This window comes from Anomaloglossus baeobatrachus, chromosome 4 (genome assembly GCF_048569485.1).
Source record: "Anomaloglossus baeobatrachus isolate aAnoBae1 chromosome 4, aAnoBae1.hap1, whole genome shotgun sequence".
Classification (NCBI taxonomy): domain Eukaryota; kingdom Metazoa; phylum Chordata; class Amphibia; order Anura; family Aromobatidae; genus Anomaloglossus; species Anomaloglossus baeobatrachus.
Window position 1 is genome coordinate 122249523 of NC_134356.1, and position 17227 is coordinate 122266749.

Genomic DNA, 17227 nt, shown 5'->3' on the forward strand with positions numbered 1-17227 from the left:
TCTACGTGTGACAACCCGCGAACGACGAACAACAGCATTCCTGCGTCCTCAGGCAAAGAGGTGGAAGTGACGTGAATGCAGCTGGTCTCCGCCCCTCCGCTTCTATTGGTGGCCCGCTGAGTGACGTCACTGTGACGCTAAACGAACCGCTCCCTTAAAAAAAGAGGTTGTACTAGCGATATTGTTCGCCACGGGCAGTGATTTGCCCGTGACGCACAAACGACGGGGGCAGGTGCTTTCGCTAGCGATGTCGCAGCATGTAAAGCAGCCTTAAGAATGGCCCAGTCAAAGTCCAAACCTAAATCCCACTGAGAATCTGTGACAAGACTTGAACACTGCTGTTCATAGATGTTGTCATCCAATCCCACTGAGCTAGAGCGATTTTGCAATGAACAATGGATAAAGCCATTAGATGTACAAAGTTGGTAGAGATATACCCAAAAGACCTGCAGTAGTAATTGCAGTGAAAGGTGGTCCTACAAAAGTATTGACTCAGTGGGCCTGAATACAAATACAAGTCACAATTTTCCAAAAAACATTTAAGATTGTTGGTGTAAAGTGAAAAAGTTCACAGGCTATGAATACTTTTACAAGGCAATGTATGCAGTGTGTACAAGCTCTTTAATATTGAGCTTATAAGAAATACACTGATGCTGCCCATGAGCAGTAGAACCGACAGTTTTAGCTAAAGATGCAACGCTGCCATTGGTCTGAACTGTCAATCAAGCAGGAGTGCAACGCCTTCTGGCAGGTAGACAGTCTGGAGAGTGAGGAGCGGCGGAATCCTGAACTGAGAAAAAGAGGTAACTCCTTTAAGGCTACTTTCACACATCCGGCTTGAGCTCTGCGGCTCAATCCGGCTGTGCAAGCTATGCAACGGATGCGGTGAAAACACCGCATCCTTTGCATAAGTTTTTCCTTTGCGGCCAGTCGTGTTTTTGCCGCTTGCGGCATACTACTGAGCATGCGCAGTGGCAAAAACCGCATGCGGCGGCCGGATGCGGTTATTGCCCCATCGCGCCGCATCCGGCCGCCATAGGCATGCATTGAAAAGTGCGCCGCATCGGCCGAATGCGGCGCGATGCGGTTTTTTTTGCCGCACGAAAAAACGTGCCAGGCAACGTTCCATCCGGCCGCCGCATCGGCTAAATCTGCCGCATGCGGCAAAAACCGGACAGAACGCAAGGCCATGCGGCACAATGCGGCACTAATTAAAGTCTATGCAGGAAAATCGCAACCGGCAGCAAAAAAAAACGGTTGCGATTTTCCTGCAAAGTGCCGGATTGTGCCGCATAGCAAAAACCGGAGGTGTGAAAGCAGCCTAAGGGGGAATTCTAGTTTAGTTGATCAGAATTTTTTTTTTATTTTACATATTTTTCATGTACTTAGTGGGGATAATATATCTGTAAAATGATTTAGCTTATTAAATATTAAAAAAAAAATAGCACTTTATAAGGAGCGACCTCTATATGCATAGCTATGTTTTTGGCAATAATTATCTTTAATGAGGGATTTAACAATTCTTAAAGTAATGGACGTGATGGGAATGACTACTGGACAGCAAGCGGCAATGTAGGAGCACACTAAGGATGAGGATCTTTAAAGTCGCTCGGAGCGGTGTTCATCTGACTCCATTAACCCCTCCAGGTCTTTTTGCTCCCTGCACTCTAGCAGACAGACCACAGGACCTAGTTATATTTTCTTGGCTGCTGTGTGTATCTTTTCCACTTTATCTTCAGTATCTTTTTTTTAGCCCATTTTTCCTATCTACAAATTGCTTATTTATTTTTTGCTATCTACCTCCTTGCCTTTTGCACAATCTGGGCTACTTGCAATAGAAAAATTATATGAATTTTGGTTCTGCGATTTTTTTATGCACTTAATCCCTTGATATTTTTTTATTCATCTCTTCACAATTTCATATTTAACAATATATGCATTATAAATGATTAAAAATATAGTTTTTTCACCAGTTCACACTGTGTAATCTAAGGCTGCTTTCACACATCTGGCTTGAGCTCTGCGGCTCAATCCGGCTGTGCAAGCTATGCAACGGATGCGGTGAAAACACCGCATCCTTTGCATAAGTTTTTCCCATGCGGCCCGTCCGGTTTTTGCTGCTTGCGGCATGCTACTGAGCATGCGCAGTGGCAAAAAACGCATGCGGCGGCCGGATGCGGTTTTTGCCGCATCCGGCCGCCATAGGCATGCATTGAAAAATGCGCCGCATCGGCCGAATGCGTTGATGCGTTTTTTTTTGCCGCACGAAAAAACGTGCTAGGCAACGTTCCATCCGGCCGCCGCATCGGCTAAATCTGCCGCATGCGGCAAAAACTGGATTAAACGCAAGGCTTTGCGGCACAATGAGGCACTAATTAAAGTCTATGCAGAAAAAACGCAACCGGCAGCAAAAAAAAACGGTTGCGATTTTCCTGCAAAGTGCCGGAGTGTGCCGCATTGCAGAAACCGGAGGTGTGAAAGCAGCCTAAGGCTATGTGCGCACTAGGCGTTTTTGCCGCGTTTTTAGCGGCGTTTTTTACCGCGTTTTTGTGCTGAAAACGCAGTGACATTGCTTCCCCAGCAATGTCAATGGGTTTTCAGAAGTGCTGTCCTCACACAGCGTTTTTTTTTAGCTGCGTTTTTGTGGTGACCACAAAAACGCAGCATGTCAATTATTTCTGCGTTTTCCACTGCGTTTTTCACTCATTGAATTCAATGAGATGTTAAAAACGCAATGAATAACGCATATAGCCGCGTTTCTATGACTAAAAACGCAGCTATACACGCAAGGGGTGGGCACTACAGTGACGTGTACAGGAAGAGGATTCCTTCTGTTGGTAAACACAGAAGCAGGAATCCTCCCGGTACCGTCACCGCTGCATCCACAACCCGCCCGGTGCCATGTCAGCTCCGTGCGGCGCCATGTCTGGGCGGGAGGTGGAGGCAGCGGCGAAAAACAAAGTGAACAGTAGAAAAAAAAAAATGTCATATACTCACCTGTCCGCAGGGTCCCGGTGCCATGCCCGCTCCCAGCTCCTCCCGGTCCCGCCGCTCTGGCTGTGTGCAGTCTCCCCGGGGCAGGACCTTGCTTACAGGACCTGGCTGTGGATCACCTGATGCAGTCACCTGACGCATCAGCTGATCGCGGTGTCGCCGGCTTTTTCGCGCCCGGCCGGCTATCAGCTGATCCTGCCGTCAGGGGACTTCATCAGCTGATCACCGGCAGCTCTTGCAGCGATCGTATAGGATCAGACTCCTGTCCAATCGATCGCTCCAGGAGCTGCCGGTAATCACCACAGCACATAAGTGAGTATTTTTTTTTTTTTTTTTCTACTGATGCATCAGCTGATTGTATAACCGGCTTTTATACAATCAGCTGATGTGTGATGTGATTCAGGCACTTGATCCTGACACATCATCTGATCGCTTTGCCTTCCAGCAAACCGATCAGATGATATTGGATCCGGATTGGACGGCGCGGGACCCTGACCCAGGATTACTGCGGAGGGGGGTTTATTTCAATAAAGATGGAGTCACTAATTGTGTTGTGTTTTATTTCTAATAAAAATATTTTTCTCTGTGTTGTGTTTTTTTTTTATCATTACTAGAAATTCATGGTGGCCATGTCTAATATTGGCGTGACACCATGAATTTCGGGCTTAGGGCCAGCTGATAATATACAGCTAGCCCTAACTCCATTATTACCTAGCTCGCCACCCGTCACCAGGGCAGCTAGAAGAGTTGGATACAGCGCCAGAAGATGGCGCTTCTATGAAAGCGCCATTTTCTGGGGTGGCTGCGGACTGCAATTCGCAGTGGGGGTGCCCAGAAAGCATGGGCACCCTGCACTGTGGATTCCAATCCCCAGCTGCCTAGTTGTACCCGGCTGGACTCAAAAATTAGGCGAAGCCCACGTCATTTTTTTTTTTTAATTATTTCATGAAATAATTAAAAAAAAAAGGGCTTCTCTATATTTTTGGTTCCCAGCCGGGTACAAATAGGCAGCTGGGGGTTGGGGGCAGCCCGTACCTGCCTGCTGTACCCGGCTAGCATACAAAAATATGGCGAAGCCCATGTCATTTTTTTTTTCTTTTTGGGCAAAAAACTGCATACAGTCCTGGATGGAGGATGCTGAGACTTGTAGTTCTGCAGCTGCTGTCTGCTCTCCTGCATACACTAGTGAATGGAGGATGCTGAGACTTGTAGTTCTGCAGCTGCTGTCTGCTCTCCTGCATACACTAGTGAATGGAGGATGCTGAGACTTGTAGTTCTGCAGCTGCTGTCTGCTCTCCTCCATACACTAGTGAATGGAGGATGCTGAGACTTGTAGTTCTGCAGCTGCTGTCTGCTCTCCTGCATACACTAGTGAATGGAGGATGCTGAGACTTGTAGTTCTGCAGCTGCTGTCTGCTCTCCTGCTTACACTAGTGAATGGAGGATGCTGAGACTTGTAGTTCTGCAGCTGCTGTCTGCTCTCCTGCATACACTAGTGAATGCAGGATGCTGAGACTTGTAGTTCTGCAGCTGCTGTCTGCTCTCCTGCATACACTAGTTCTGCAGCTGTCTGCTCTCCTGCATACAATGAACATTTTGAAGAAGGAAATGACATCAGACCTTTTTTTTTTTTTTTTTTTTCATCAACAATCTTTAATGGCATTGTGCACTGATTAAAAACGCAGTGAGCAAAAACGCAGCAAAAAACGCACCAAATCGCGGCAAAAACGCATGCGTTTTTGCCGCGTTTTTTTAGCCGCGGGTGCGTTTTTTAGACAAAAACGCACATAAAAACGCAGCGTGAAAAAAACGCCTAGTGCGCACATAGCCTTACACGAGCTATGAGCATTTATTGCACATTAAATATATTTTTATAGTTGGATTTTGTCTACTACAGAGACCTCTAGTGGCTAACACTGTGTATTGTTTTTCTTTTTATATGTGGGATGTATTTATCAATTATTGCATTTGTTTTTTGTCTCATTAATTGAGAGACATAGTATCTCCCCACATCTTTTCCATGCCACGTGTATTTCTGCGCCTCTTGTGCTTTGTAAATGTTGGTAATTTTCCTGTGGAGGGATTAATTTCATTGTGTATATCCCCTTCTCCTTTATCTATGTGTGTATAATTTTTTGTGTTCTAACAAAAATCATTTTTATCTTGGCTTAAAACTGATGTTATTTATAGGTTTTCTTGATTCTTATATATACACGGCCATTTATTGGTTTTTTTTTTTGTTTTTTGTTTTTTTATAATAACTGTGATAACTGAAGTGTAATCTGTATGTACACTTATGATATTTTGCAGGAAAGGGGTTATTGAAGCCAATATAAAAATGTGCTTAATTTTGCAATTAGGAATCAATTGCACAATAAAAAAAATTGGGTGCAAGCATGTCTATAGCCATTAAACCTCTCACATGTTACTAAAGTACCATATTTTTTGTTTTATAAGACGCACCCCAAATAAAAAGAGGAAAAAAAGGGGTCCGTTTTATAATGCAGTGGTGTCTTACCAGAGGGGGCGGCAGCGGTGGTGGAGCGGGGGTCACAGGAGGCAGGGGCGGTGGGGGAGCAGGTCAATGCTGCAGGTGGTGCAGAGGGGTGCCCAAATGTTCACTGGGGCACTGTACTAGGGCGGCCGGCCTGGCTCTGTGCTGGGGCTTGCTGCGAGCGGTGAGGCACTGACTATTCTGAAGATGTCGGCGGTGCAGGCTTCAAAAAAATGATGGCCGGAGTTGGCGCGTGCGCTGATGAGGTCTTGAGCAGAGAGCTCCATCTGCGTAAGCGCCCACTCTGGGATCATTATTTGAAGAACTCTATCGCTGATATCTTCAGAATGGCCAGTGCCTCATCGCTCGCAGCAAGCACCAGCACAGCGCAGCGCAGCATTGTCCTGCTTCCTGTGACCTCTCTCCATCACCTTCCGGTAAACTACAATCGGATTTTAAGACGCACCCCTCATTTTCCTCCCAAATTTTTGGAAGGAAAAGTGCGTCTTATCCAAAAATATGGTATTTCAGCTTTTTCCTGCACAAATCTGAACATAATGTTGTGCATGACGCCATTTCCTCACCATTGTCCAAGTTATGCTGTTTTTCTTGCTTTTCTTGGTTCACCTGTTGGACAGTGCGGCTGAGGTCTACGCCGTGCAGTTTAGTGGCATGCTGGGCTATCTTCCTTTCTACGTCTTTTAACTCCGTCTATAATAGAGTGCAAATGAAAAAGATGGGCAAGAGTCTTATGCAAGCATTATACACAAGCCATAATTATTTTGCAAATGATTTTAAGTCTGTAGACAAGGCCTTAGATTATTTAATATCAAAGTAACATAATTAACAAAAAAAATGACCAATTATCACATTAATTACTTAAAAACCATATAAACGTCCTAGCTGTCGGGTCCCATTCACCAAAGAAATGTCACAAGCATCACCAAGGCTGGCGCCTACCTGGCTCTGCTGTACTGATGGGTTTCTGTACACACACAGGCAGAAACAAGAGGGTGTCGGACAAGCCAGAAGGGGTTATATTTGGTGACTAGTCATCTCAGTCACCTCATTCCTGGCTCTCTGTTAAAAGTGTGTTCTTACTAAAGCGTAACTGTCGGTATTATTTTTATTTCATAAAGAATAGTACACATGAAAATAAGTAACTTTGTAATATATCTTATCAGAGAAATCTACTTCTTTCTCTGCCAGAAGTGATCAGTAAATATCAAAATTCTCAGTCTGATGAAACAAAGTCATCTTAGTCTGCATGAAGATCCTACTCCCCCCCATATACAAGAGGGACTTGAAAATTCATTGAATGAAGGTTTTTCATTAGGGGTTCTTTCAGAAAAATTAAGAGAACATCTTTGTCCGAAAAATTCTTGTACTCTTATAGTCCATGCCTTACCTAAATGTCATAAGGCATTGCGACAACTCGTTTCAGGGGTTAATTCACTCCTGGAACGATTGGGGGAATGGGTTGATGATAGATTACAGCCACTCACACAATGTTCTCATAGTTATATCCAGGATTCTAAACATATCCTCAATGTGATGAATACAGTACGATGGTCTGCAAATTATGTTTGGATTACGTGTGATGTCTCTTCATTATATTCCTCAATTCCTCATTCCTTGGCACTCATGTTCATTAAGGAGTATATGAACAGACACACCCAGTACTCTGACCAACTTCAGAGTTTTAGTCTGGACTCTATCTGGTTTCTGCTACAAAATATTTTTTTTAAATTTTCTAATCAAATTTTCCTTCAAAAACATGGCTGTTCTATGGGGGCAAAATTTTCCCCTTCGGTGGCAATAATTTTTATGAGGATTGTTATATTTTTAATGAATCCAATCCGTTTTCTCATCATATTGCTTATTATTTTAGATTTATAGATGACGGATTGGTAATATGGGATGGTCCTTGTGAATTGATTCCCTTTTTTATAGATTATCTTAATAACAATCCTTTCAACATTAACCTTTGTCCGGCTGAATAGGTACAATTGTAACTATTCCGTTTTAAAATTGCAATACATTTTTTTTTCCAAAAGCCGTAGAGGGCTGAAATTTCGTGACATCTCTGCAGTTTTGGTCCAGAATATATTGGCCAAATTTCAATAAAATATCTCCACTCCCTTCCGAGATAAGGGGTCGCTGTTAACGTTGTAAAATTATGCAGCCTGACGAAGGTTAAATTTACTTATAATTTCAACACCAAGAGTATAGCATATTTAGATCTTCTGCCTACTTGTTATATCGCCACAGGTGATGTAATTTGTTCTCTATTTCGTAAGCCTGTAGCAGGTAATTCCATGCTGCATGCAACAAGCTGCCATCCTAGGCATGTTAAAGACAATCTACCAGTAGGTGAATTCGTTTGAGCTAAAAGATCGTGTTCACACCAAGCAGATTATAATAAAGAATGTGCGCTTATTCAGAAACATTTTAAAAACAGGGGTTTTTCTTCTGCCACTCTGGAACGTCCCAAAAACAAAGTTGATTTACATGACAGAAATAAGTATCTGGCTTATTGCAATGATTCTGGTGATAATTTTTCTGCTTTTTATCGAGTTACTTTTTCTACTAATTATAGTATTAACTATCAACAAATTGTGAAAATAGTCAAAAAATATTTGCCAGTTTTATTTTCTGATGAGATTACTAGAAAAATCCTTAGTCCTGGGGTGAATTTTGTGTCTAAGAGGGGCCTTACTTTGGGAGCTACTATTTCTCCTACGGATTATACCAAAAATACTTTAAAAAAATCTTCACATCGTAGATGGCTCTCCACCACAGGCTCTTATATTGGGAGCAAATCTTGTGGATTATGCCCTTTCATGTCTAATAAAAAAAACTTTTACTGCCACTACCACCAGCAAAACTCACACCAATGATCAATTTCTTAATTGTGATTACCTGTAGAGCTTGCCAGCTCCAATATATTGGCTGTACAAGTCGTGTGTTACGCATCAGAATCGCAGAGCATCTGTATGATGACAAACATATTTCCACCCGCCCGCACCACCTCTAGTGTTTCCCAGCATGTTAGGTCGGTGCATCAGGGCAATCCTAATCATCTTGAAGTTCATGCTCTCAAAAAAGTTTTTACTAATAACAGAGGTGGAGATAGAATTCGTTTACTTCATTATCAGGAAGCTTTATTTATTTTTCAAATGAATACAACTTTCCCCTCAGGACTAAATAAAAGGACGGATTTATTGTATTTCTATTAATGTACTAGTCTTTCCTACATTTTTTCTTGAAATAATTCATGTGATTGTGTTTTTTTTTTTTCTTGCGCGTTTGCATACTTTATTCAAAAAGTCGTAATTTCCCTTGACTATCTATATATATAATTGCCTTATTCTGTCTGTCTGTCTGTCTTGCTCCAAAATTGTCTCCTTACGGTGACAAACAGCGGATTGGCCGCTCGCCTCGGCTACGCCCCCCCACACGGATTGGCCGTTCGCCTCGCCTCCGCCCCCCCGCACGAATTGGCCGCTCACCCAGGCTCCGCCCCCCACTCGGATTGGCCTCTTGCCCCGGCCCCCTGGACGCATTAACAACTCGGCTACGCCCCGCCCCCTTCACGCATTGCACGCTCGCTCTGACCCCGTCCCCTGCACGCATTCCCCGAAAGGACACGGAGCCCCGACTCCCAGGTAAGTGCTGTACCCCCGGGAGCCCACACCAGCGTACGCCGCCAACCCAGCCGACACATACCCTCGCATTGCTGGGGTTGCCGCCGTACGCTGGTGTGGGCTCCCGTGCGAGCGGGGGGCGGGGTACGCTGGTAACCATGTAATATTGTGTAGAATGGTTACCAGCGTACACCGGCTCCCAGGTGAGCGCATCAAGGTCCTGCAGCGGCGGAACACACACACACGCACACACATAAGAACAGACACACACACACATCAGATCACACTCACTCTCACACACACCTCACACACACATCAGATCGCATCCACACACTCACAACATCCCGTGATATCGCTTGCTTCTCGGCGGCAATCCTGTGCGTGCAGTGACCTTCCAGGACCTGCCGGAGGATCACATGGCCAGAAGCATGTGGTATCTCCGGATGTTGTGAGTGTGTGAGCGCGTAGGTGCGATATCGTCAGTGTGTGTGTGTGCGTGTATGCGATCGGATGTGTGCGTGTATGTGATAGGATGTGTGCGTGTATGCGATAGGATGTGTGCATGTATGCGATAGGATGTGTGCGTGTATGCGATAGGATGTGTGCGTCTCGGTAGAAGGCAGAGGAGCACGGCAAGCAGCACAGCTGCTGGGACCGCCCACCGGAGGGCACAGGCAGAAGTGGGGTGTGAGTGTATGCGATCAGATGTGTGCGTGTATACTGTCTGATGTGTGACTGTGGAGCACGATGGGGGGTGCACAGCATGGGGGATGGAGCACGATGGGGGGTGCACAGCATGGGGGATGGAGCACGATGGGGGTTGCACAGCATGGGGGATGGAGCACGATGGGGGGTGCACAGCATGGGGGATGGAGCACGTTTGAGAGTGCGCAGCATGGGGGATGGAGCACGTTTGGGAGTGCGCGGCATGGGGGATGGAGCACGATGGGGAATGCGCAGCATGGGGGATGGAGCACAATGGGGAGTGCGCAGCATGGGGGATGGAGCACGATGGGGGGTGCGCAGCATGGGGGATGAAGCACGATGGGGGGTGCACAGCATGGGGGATGGAGCACGATGGGGGGTGCGCAGCATGGGGATGGAGCATGATGGGGATGGAGCACGATGGGGAGTGCGCAGCATGGGGGATGGAGCACAATGGGGGGTGAGCAGCATGGGGGATGGAGCACAATGGGGGGTGCACACCTCCCCCCAAAACACACACACACACCGCCACACATGCACTGCACAACACACCACACATACACTGGGAATCACAAACACCGCCCTACACAGACACCCACACACACAACGCCGCACACACACAACACCCAAACACCGCGGCACACACAAATATATGCACATGCCGCACAACACACATTGCATAAAACATACCCCCCACCAAAACACACACCCCACACCCACACAAACCGCGCAACACACACACACAACGCTACAGACACACAACGCTCCACAAACAACGCAACACACACAACTCAACACCCAGACAACACCGCTCTCAACCCCCACCACACCCAGACAACACCCAGAACATGTACAGCGCCCTACACAAACACTTAGTAACTACATACAACATCTATATATATATATATATATATATATATATATATATATATATATATATATATATATATATATATATATCTATATATATAGATATATATATATCTATATATATATATATATAGATATATATATATATATATATATATCTATCTATATATATATATATATATATATATATATATATAACAAAAATCATAACTATCATTAACTACACAATACGTAAATTCTAGAATACCCGATGCGTAGAATCGGGCCACCTTCTAGTGTGTATATAAATGCTATCAGTTGTATCCCATGATGATCATGACTAAGGACGATCTGAAACGCGTTGATCGAAGGAATTTATTTTATGCTGTTTTTATTGTTCCATTAAATGTGAAGTTTTATATTATACTTCTGAAATGGACGTTTTTGTGCCGGGATCCACCCTCTATTGATTCCCTTCAGCCTCCTTCGTCCGGATTCTCCTCTAAGAATTTCCCCTGTTTTGTTGAGCAGATTTACACTGTTTTCGGAGATAAAATCTGTATTCAGTGAAGACTTTCCCATTACTGAGATAGAAGATGGCGGGTGTTGCTGATGAGATTCCATATAGAAAGAAAAAAGAGGGGGCAAAGCTTTGCATCTAGCTCCTCCTTCCGCCCACCCAATTACCATCGGGAGCTCGCCTTACACCTGTACCGTCCTGTTATGATCCGGAACCATGGAAGACCACCACAAATTATTGGTAAAATGTGACAAGAGCATTGGCAACTAATCTGGCCGCCATTCCCTCACTAACCATCAACACTAGAAGTAGCCGAGGGGTGAACTAACATCCTGTGCACCACGAACGCAGCCGGAGAACTAGCTATCCTAAAGGAAAGAAAGATGAATAACTCTCTGCCTCAGAAAATAGACAAGAATAGCAAACCCCCCACATTCAAAGACTGCGGTGATATAGGAACAACACAATACACAGATAGATGACAGGATTAGCAAAAGGTGAGGCCCCCACTGACTAAAATAGGAAAGGACAGGAAAGGGACTGATGGTGGCCAGAGAAAAACCCTGCAAAATCCCAAATTCCTGATAGTACAAAAAGGCCCTCAGATTGCACGATCTGAACTCCGTCCTATACCAGGTGCTCTTGTCATACCTATCAACAGAAAACAAGAATCATAACAAATTCAACAAGCCACAAACACATGGACACAAAGGAGCTATACTCGAAACAGAACTGCAGGGAGTTCCCCAGCCAAGCAACTGAGGGGGAAAATCCCTGCATGCAAATAAACTGAAAACAACCACAGCAAATGACAAACCCAGATAAGAGCAAAAGAACCAAACCATAAATAAAGAGCAAAGCACTTATCTGGGGTAGATGTGGTGTGGAGCAGAATGAAGCAGGCTGGTGATACAAAGAACAACTGACATCCGACAAAGCCTGCTATCAGACCAGGATTTAAATAAGCAGAGAGTTAGCAAAGTAAACGCCCATTGCCCAACACACCTGGTCCAAGTCCAAACCATTCCTGGCCACCAGAGGGAGCCTCCCAGCAGCCAAAACATAACTAACATTCACAACACCGTCCCTGGCTATTTAATTAACTCCCTAAATGCCGCGATCGTTCTAATTTGCAGAATTTAGTGGACTAGGAAGGGGAGAGCGCTCCCTCTCTCGTCTAATCGGTAACCCACAACGTCATCACGAGGACCCGATCATTGCCATGGTGACCCGAGATCAGCATAACGACCTCTGGGTTAACCAGCTATGGAAAGCCTCTGAGATCATGCCAGGAGCATGATCTCATAGGTTTCTGTCAGTGCAGCACTAACAGATATAATGTGTTTTAATGCTGATGCATTGCAATACATTATATCTGTGATCAGGGCAATAAAAGGTAATGTCCCATATAGGGATGAAATAAAAACTAAAATGTAAAAAAAAATAAAAATGAAGTTTGTAAAAATATTTTAAACCCCCCAGAAAATAAATTAAAAAAAAATATACCAATTAATGCATATAAAAACAAAAATAAAAAAGACAAAAGTACCAGAAAAAACAGATCTATAAAACGGTCACACTCGTTAACCCCTTCACTGAACACCGTAAAACCCCCACACAAAAAATGTAGCAATAACTATGTCTTTATCATACAGCTGACAAAAAGGTGGAATAAAATGCAATCAAAAAGTCATACATAAATATAAATGGTATAGCTGAAAACATCCCCCCTCCCCACAGCAGTCATTATCTCCTCTTCCTTCCTCCACAGCCCCACCAAATTTTTTTTTTTTTTTTTTTAACATATCCTGACCGCTACTGAACCAGACTGGCAACAGCAGCGCTCTATAAGGCTTTGTGCGCACTAGAAATGTGAAGTTTCTCAAGAAAATTTCTTGAGAAACTTCTGGGAGTGGAAGATTTCCGGACCCCCGGAAAAAATCCGCACCAAATCCGCGGTAAATCCACATGCGGATTAGCCGCGGATTCGCCGCATATTTGCCGCGATTTTCCCGCAGGTTGTTCCCTGCGGATTTTGCAGGCTGTACTGCAGAAATCCACAGGTACCTGCGGAAAAGAATTGACATGCTCATTTTCTCAAGAAATTTTCTCAAGAAAATCTTCTCAAGGAAATTTCTTGAGAAAAATCCGCAGCGTGCGCACAGCTATTTTTTTTTCTCATAGGATTGTTGAGGATAAAGAATTGAGTATCCAAAAATACTTAATTCAGCCATTTCATAGACTCAGTTATATAGTTCAGTAGATGTGAACTAACACACATATTTGTGAATGCTTTTGTTTCTTACTAACATGTATATATGTATATTGCATATTCAGTGTTTTTTCCTTAGACACAGTATATACCAGCACATGTAATTGTAAAGATGGCTGCTATTTCCTGTTTTACACCCAAGACAGATGGACAAAGGAAATTCCTGGAGTCTGGACTGACCAATCCAAGGAGGATGTGTAGATCTCTCTACGTCATGAAGCCCTGCCCTGCGATATTTGATTGGACTAAAACTTTTGTTTACACCCCCTTACTGCTCGGTTTAGAGTTTTTTCAAATAATAAAGCACTTGGTTAAGAGCCAGTCATGGAGATAGATGTAACTGACTTGCTGTCCAGTTATTTAGTCTCTAAGTGCACTCATGACATTTTAATTAGAAACAGCAGCCGGATATCAAGAGATCCTTTGAGTCTCATCATCATCGTCATTCTGACCTTGACAGTTGGCGCGCCAAGTGTGGGGCCACTGAGAAGGGCGAGTCAGAGCTTCCATTTTCCGGACGTCTGGGGGCTGCTCCACAAGTATCCAGGTGTTGCTCGATATCGAGGACTTGATCACCCTCCGTTTCACGGTGAGCATCATATACATTGTGTGTGCTGTTTTATCTGTGGATCGAGAGACACCTGGCGAAAGGGGGTGGTCACTAGTCCGGAGAATGGTAGTGCACCGGAGACCTAACGGTGTGACTGTCACTCGCCGGTGAGCTAGAAGGACCCAGCTTCCATAGGGGCTAGGTGTAGGTTTTAAAGTATCCGGCTGTCTGTATTTCTGAGCTGTAAGTAAGGTAGAAATGGGTTTTTTTTTGAGTAGCTGTTGAGTTGTATAAAGTGTATAGTTAATCAGGCTTGTGATTTCTCTGTTTGGTTCTCGGAGAGTTAATTGTCTGTTATTGTTCACGGAGGGAGAGGAAACGGGGGGCTAGGGATGCAGCTGCTGTCTTTGTTCTGTGAAAAAGGAGGGGGGTCAGTCCCTCACTGGCTGCTTACACGGGACAGAGAGCGGGAGTTGTATTACGCGCTGTGCCTGCAGTCTCTTACACAAAGAAAGCAGGGGGGGGGAGTTAATCACCCACTGCCTGCAGTTTTTTTCTTCTTCACTGAGAGCGAAGAGGCAGACTGCGGGGGTCTGGTAGAGCCCAGGGACATCCATGACAGTCTTTCTATTGAGAACATAGAATGCGAGAGGGGGGAGCAGAAGCCCACAGAAGCAGCTACATCCTTACATTCTTACACTCAGAGGAAGCAAAAAGGTGGGGGCCATATGTCCACCAGCTGCTTGAGACAGAGCGGAGATCAAATTGCACAGCTACGTCTCTGCTGTCTTTTATCTGAGAAGCAAGGGGGGTTCAAGGAGTGAACAGGCAGAGACAAGACAGCGCAGCTCTTTGGAGTGAGGAGAAAGGAGGGGTCAGTGGGCTAACATACAGGAGATGGCTGCAGCCTTTGTATAGTAAAGCAAACAGATGAGTTGTAATGATTTGAAAGAAAAACAAGTGTTATTTTGGTTTGGATTTGAGAGAAATTAACGGGTTCATGCATTTTTCAGTCTTTTTAAATTGTTTGTTTTTGAACAGAAGTATGAGAACTAGCGATTCCCCTGTGTTGCGGATGACACAGCCACTGTTTGTTAGATATTAAATGTTGAATGTTAAATATTAAATATTGAATATTGAATGTTGAATGTTGGATAGATAATAGACGAGGCGGGAAGGGTTCTGTTAACTTAAAGTGGAATTAGCGTATTCCCCTGCGGTTCAGGCGCAAGTCACTGTCTGCGTGGCAGACGAGGCGGGAAAGGATATCACTTTAGTTAAGTTAAGGGTGCTGGAGTTAGCGGATTCTCCTGCGTATTAGACGCGAGTCACTGTCAGCGCGTTACAAACGCGGACGAGGCGAGAAAGGACTCCGTTGGAACGGCCGGTCCAATTAAGCACTGTATACTCTGTTTAAAAGATAAATATGTTGTTTTTAGTAGGAGCTGAGAACGCTGTCGCCCTAGTTACAAAAAAACGGAAAAAATATAAAAGATTGCAAAAAGTTGTGTAAAATCGTTGGACTACCACTAGATGGCAGGCTGCAATCCATGTATTGAAGTTCAGATTAATCTCCAGTGAGAGTATACTGAAGGACAGAGACCCTATCCACTGTGTGTTGCTGTTTGTAGAATCACTAAATGTTTTTCTCTAGCTGTGCCTCATTGTTCTTCTTTAGAAGTCATTATATCTGGTGCTAATCAAATCTCTCCTTTGTATGCTGGAATGCAAATTTACAGGCACTAAAAGTATCCCTGGTTTACTACGTAGTTCCAGCCACTCCCAGTACACCCAGGGAGTCACAACATGGATGCTACACCCGGAAGTCAGGTGCCTGGAACTTCCTGTGGCAGCCGTCTTGCTACACCCACTGATGGCAGTACACCTCATAAGCCACACCCCTCGCAATGGCTCTTTGTCTAAGACTCTCCACCCATCCCCGGTGGGAGGTGTTCTGTGGTATAAATGACTAACACATTTGAATAAGTATAAATAGTATATTTGTTTACTCAGCTATCCCATAAATGCAAGTCAAAGATAAGTAAGTAAAACTTTTACAGAATTGATGAGTGGAGAGATATCTGTTCACATAAAATCAATTGGTATTTTAGAAGTCCTGCAGCATTATATCATAAAATAAAATAGAGGACGGTGAATATATATATCTTTGTACTGTGTTAGTTAATTTAAAACAAAAATTGTAAACGACTTACCCCTACTGATGTCAAAATGTATCAAATCCATTTGTAAAAAGGAATTAGGAAAAATGTATCATGCATCCAATGTAGATATGGGAAATGGATGTGTTCACTGCTACGTCTTTGTTATAACAAAGGATGAGATTTTTTTCTTCTTCCTCTCTCACTTTTAGGAGATAAGGATGGAATGTGTCTTGATGGAATGTGTCTTGATGGAATGTGTCTTTCCCCAATAGTGACATAAGTTTGGTTTAACCCTTAGAGTTCAGGATTTCACATTTTTAGTTACTGTTTATACCTGAATAGGGAAAATTAGATTTCATGGAATATGCAAATTAGTTTGTGTTTTGTTTTTTAATGGCGATTTATTCGAACAATATATTTTTATTTTGTGACTATCACCTTTTCTGTTTTTATGATTATTTCTAAACAATTTATATATTTTTGCAAGTCAGTCGCCCAGTCACAGCTGTCATTTAATCATGTCTCAGTTATTTTTACTATGAAAGGTTTTTCTTTTCTTTATGGAAACAGTGTTGTTTATCGTAAGGTTTTAAAATTCCCCAGTAATGTATATTGTTGTAAGATATACGTTATTTTCAGTGTTTGTTCATTTTAGGTTTTAGTATGTGGCTAATTTATTACCTGCTGTTTTATCTTTTCTTTTAGGGAATACCAGTATAAAAACGCTGAATTTTGCCATATTGGTAAATAAACAATTAAACAAGGGGGGAATAAGGTATTAATTATATTCTCCAGTTTCTTCGAGGGTGCAGTAGGCATATTAGATAGGTTTTGAAGCTGACCTTTTTCCCACAGGCTATGTTTATTAGATTACTATGAGGCATATCTGTTAACTGAAATAGGAAAGTCTTGTCTTATATGTTTATTTGTTTGTTTATTTATTTAGTATTCTCAGTCATGTGATGTATAGATGACCACTAACTGTATTATGATCAGAGATAAAGTTATAAGAATGATCTAATGTATAATTTTTA

At 43.5% G+C, this 17227-nt stretch overlaps 1 protein-coding gene across 1 annotated transcript in view; it reads right to left on the reverse strand.

Moving 5' to 3' along the window:
• The window catches only part of RAD50 (RAD50 double strand break repair protein), a 330429-nt gene that overhangs the window by 149254 nt on the left and 163948 nt on the right, over window positions 1-17227 (reverse strand). The window contains exon 16 of the mRNA XM_075344529.1: window positions 6073-6199. Within this exon, the coding sequence (XP_075200644.1) occupies window positions 6073-6199 (127 nt within the window). The remainder of the gene's footprint in view (window positions 1-6072; window positions 6200-17227) is intronic.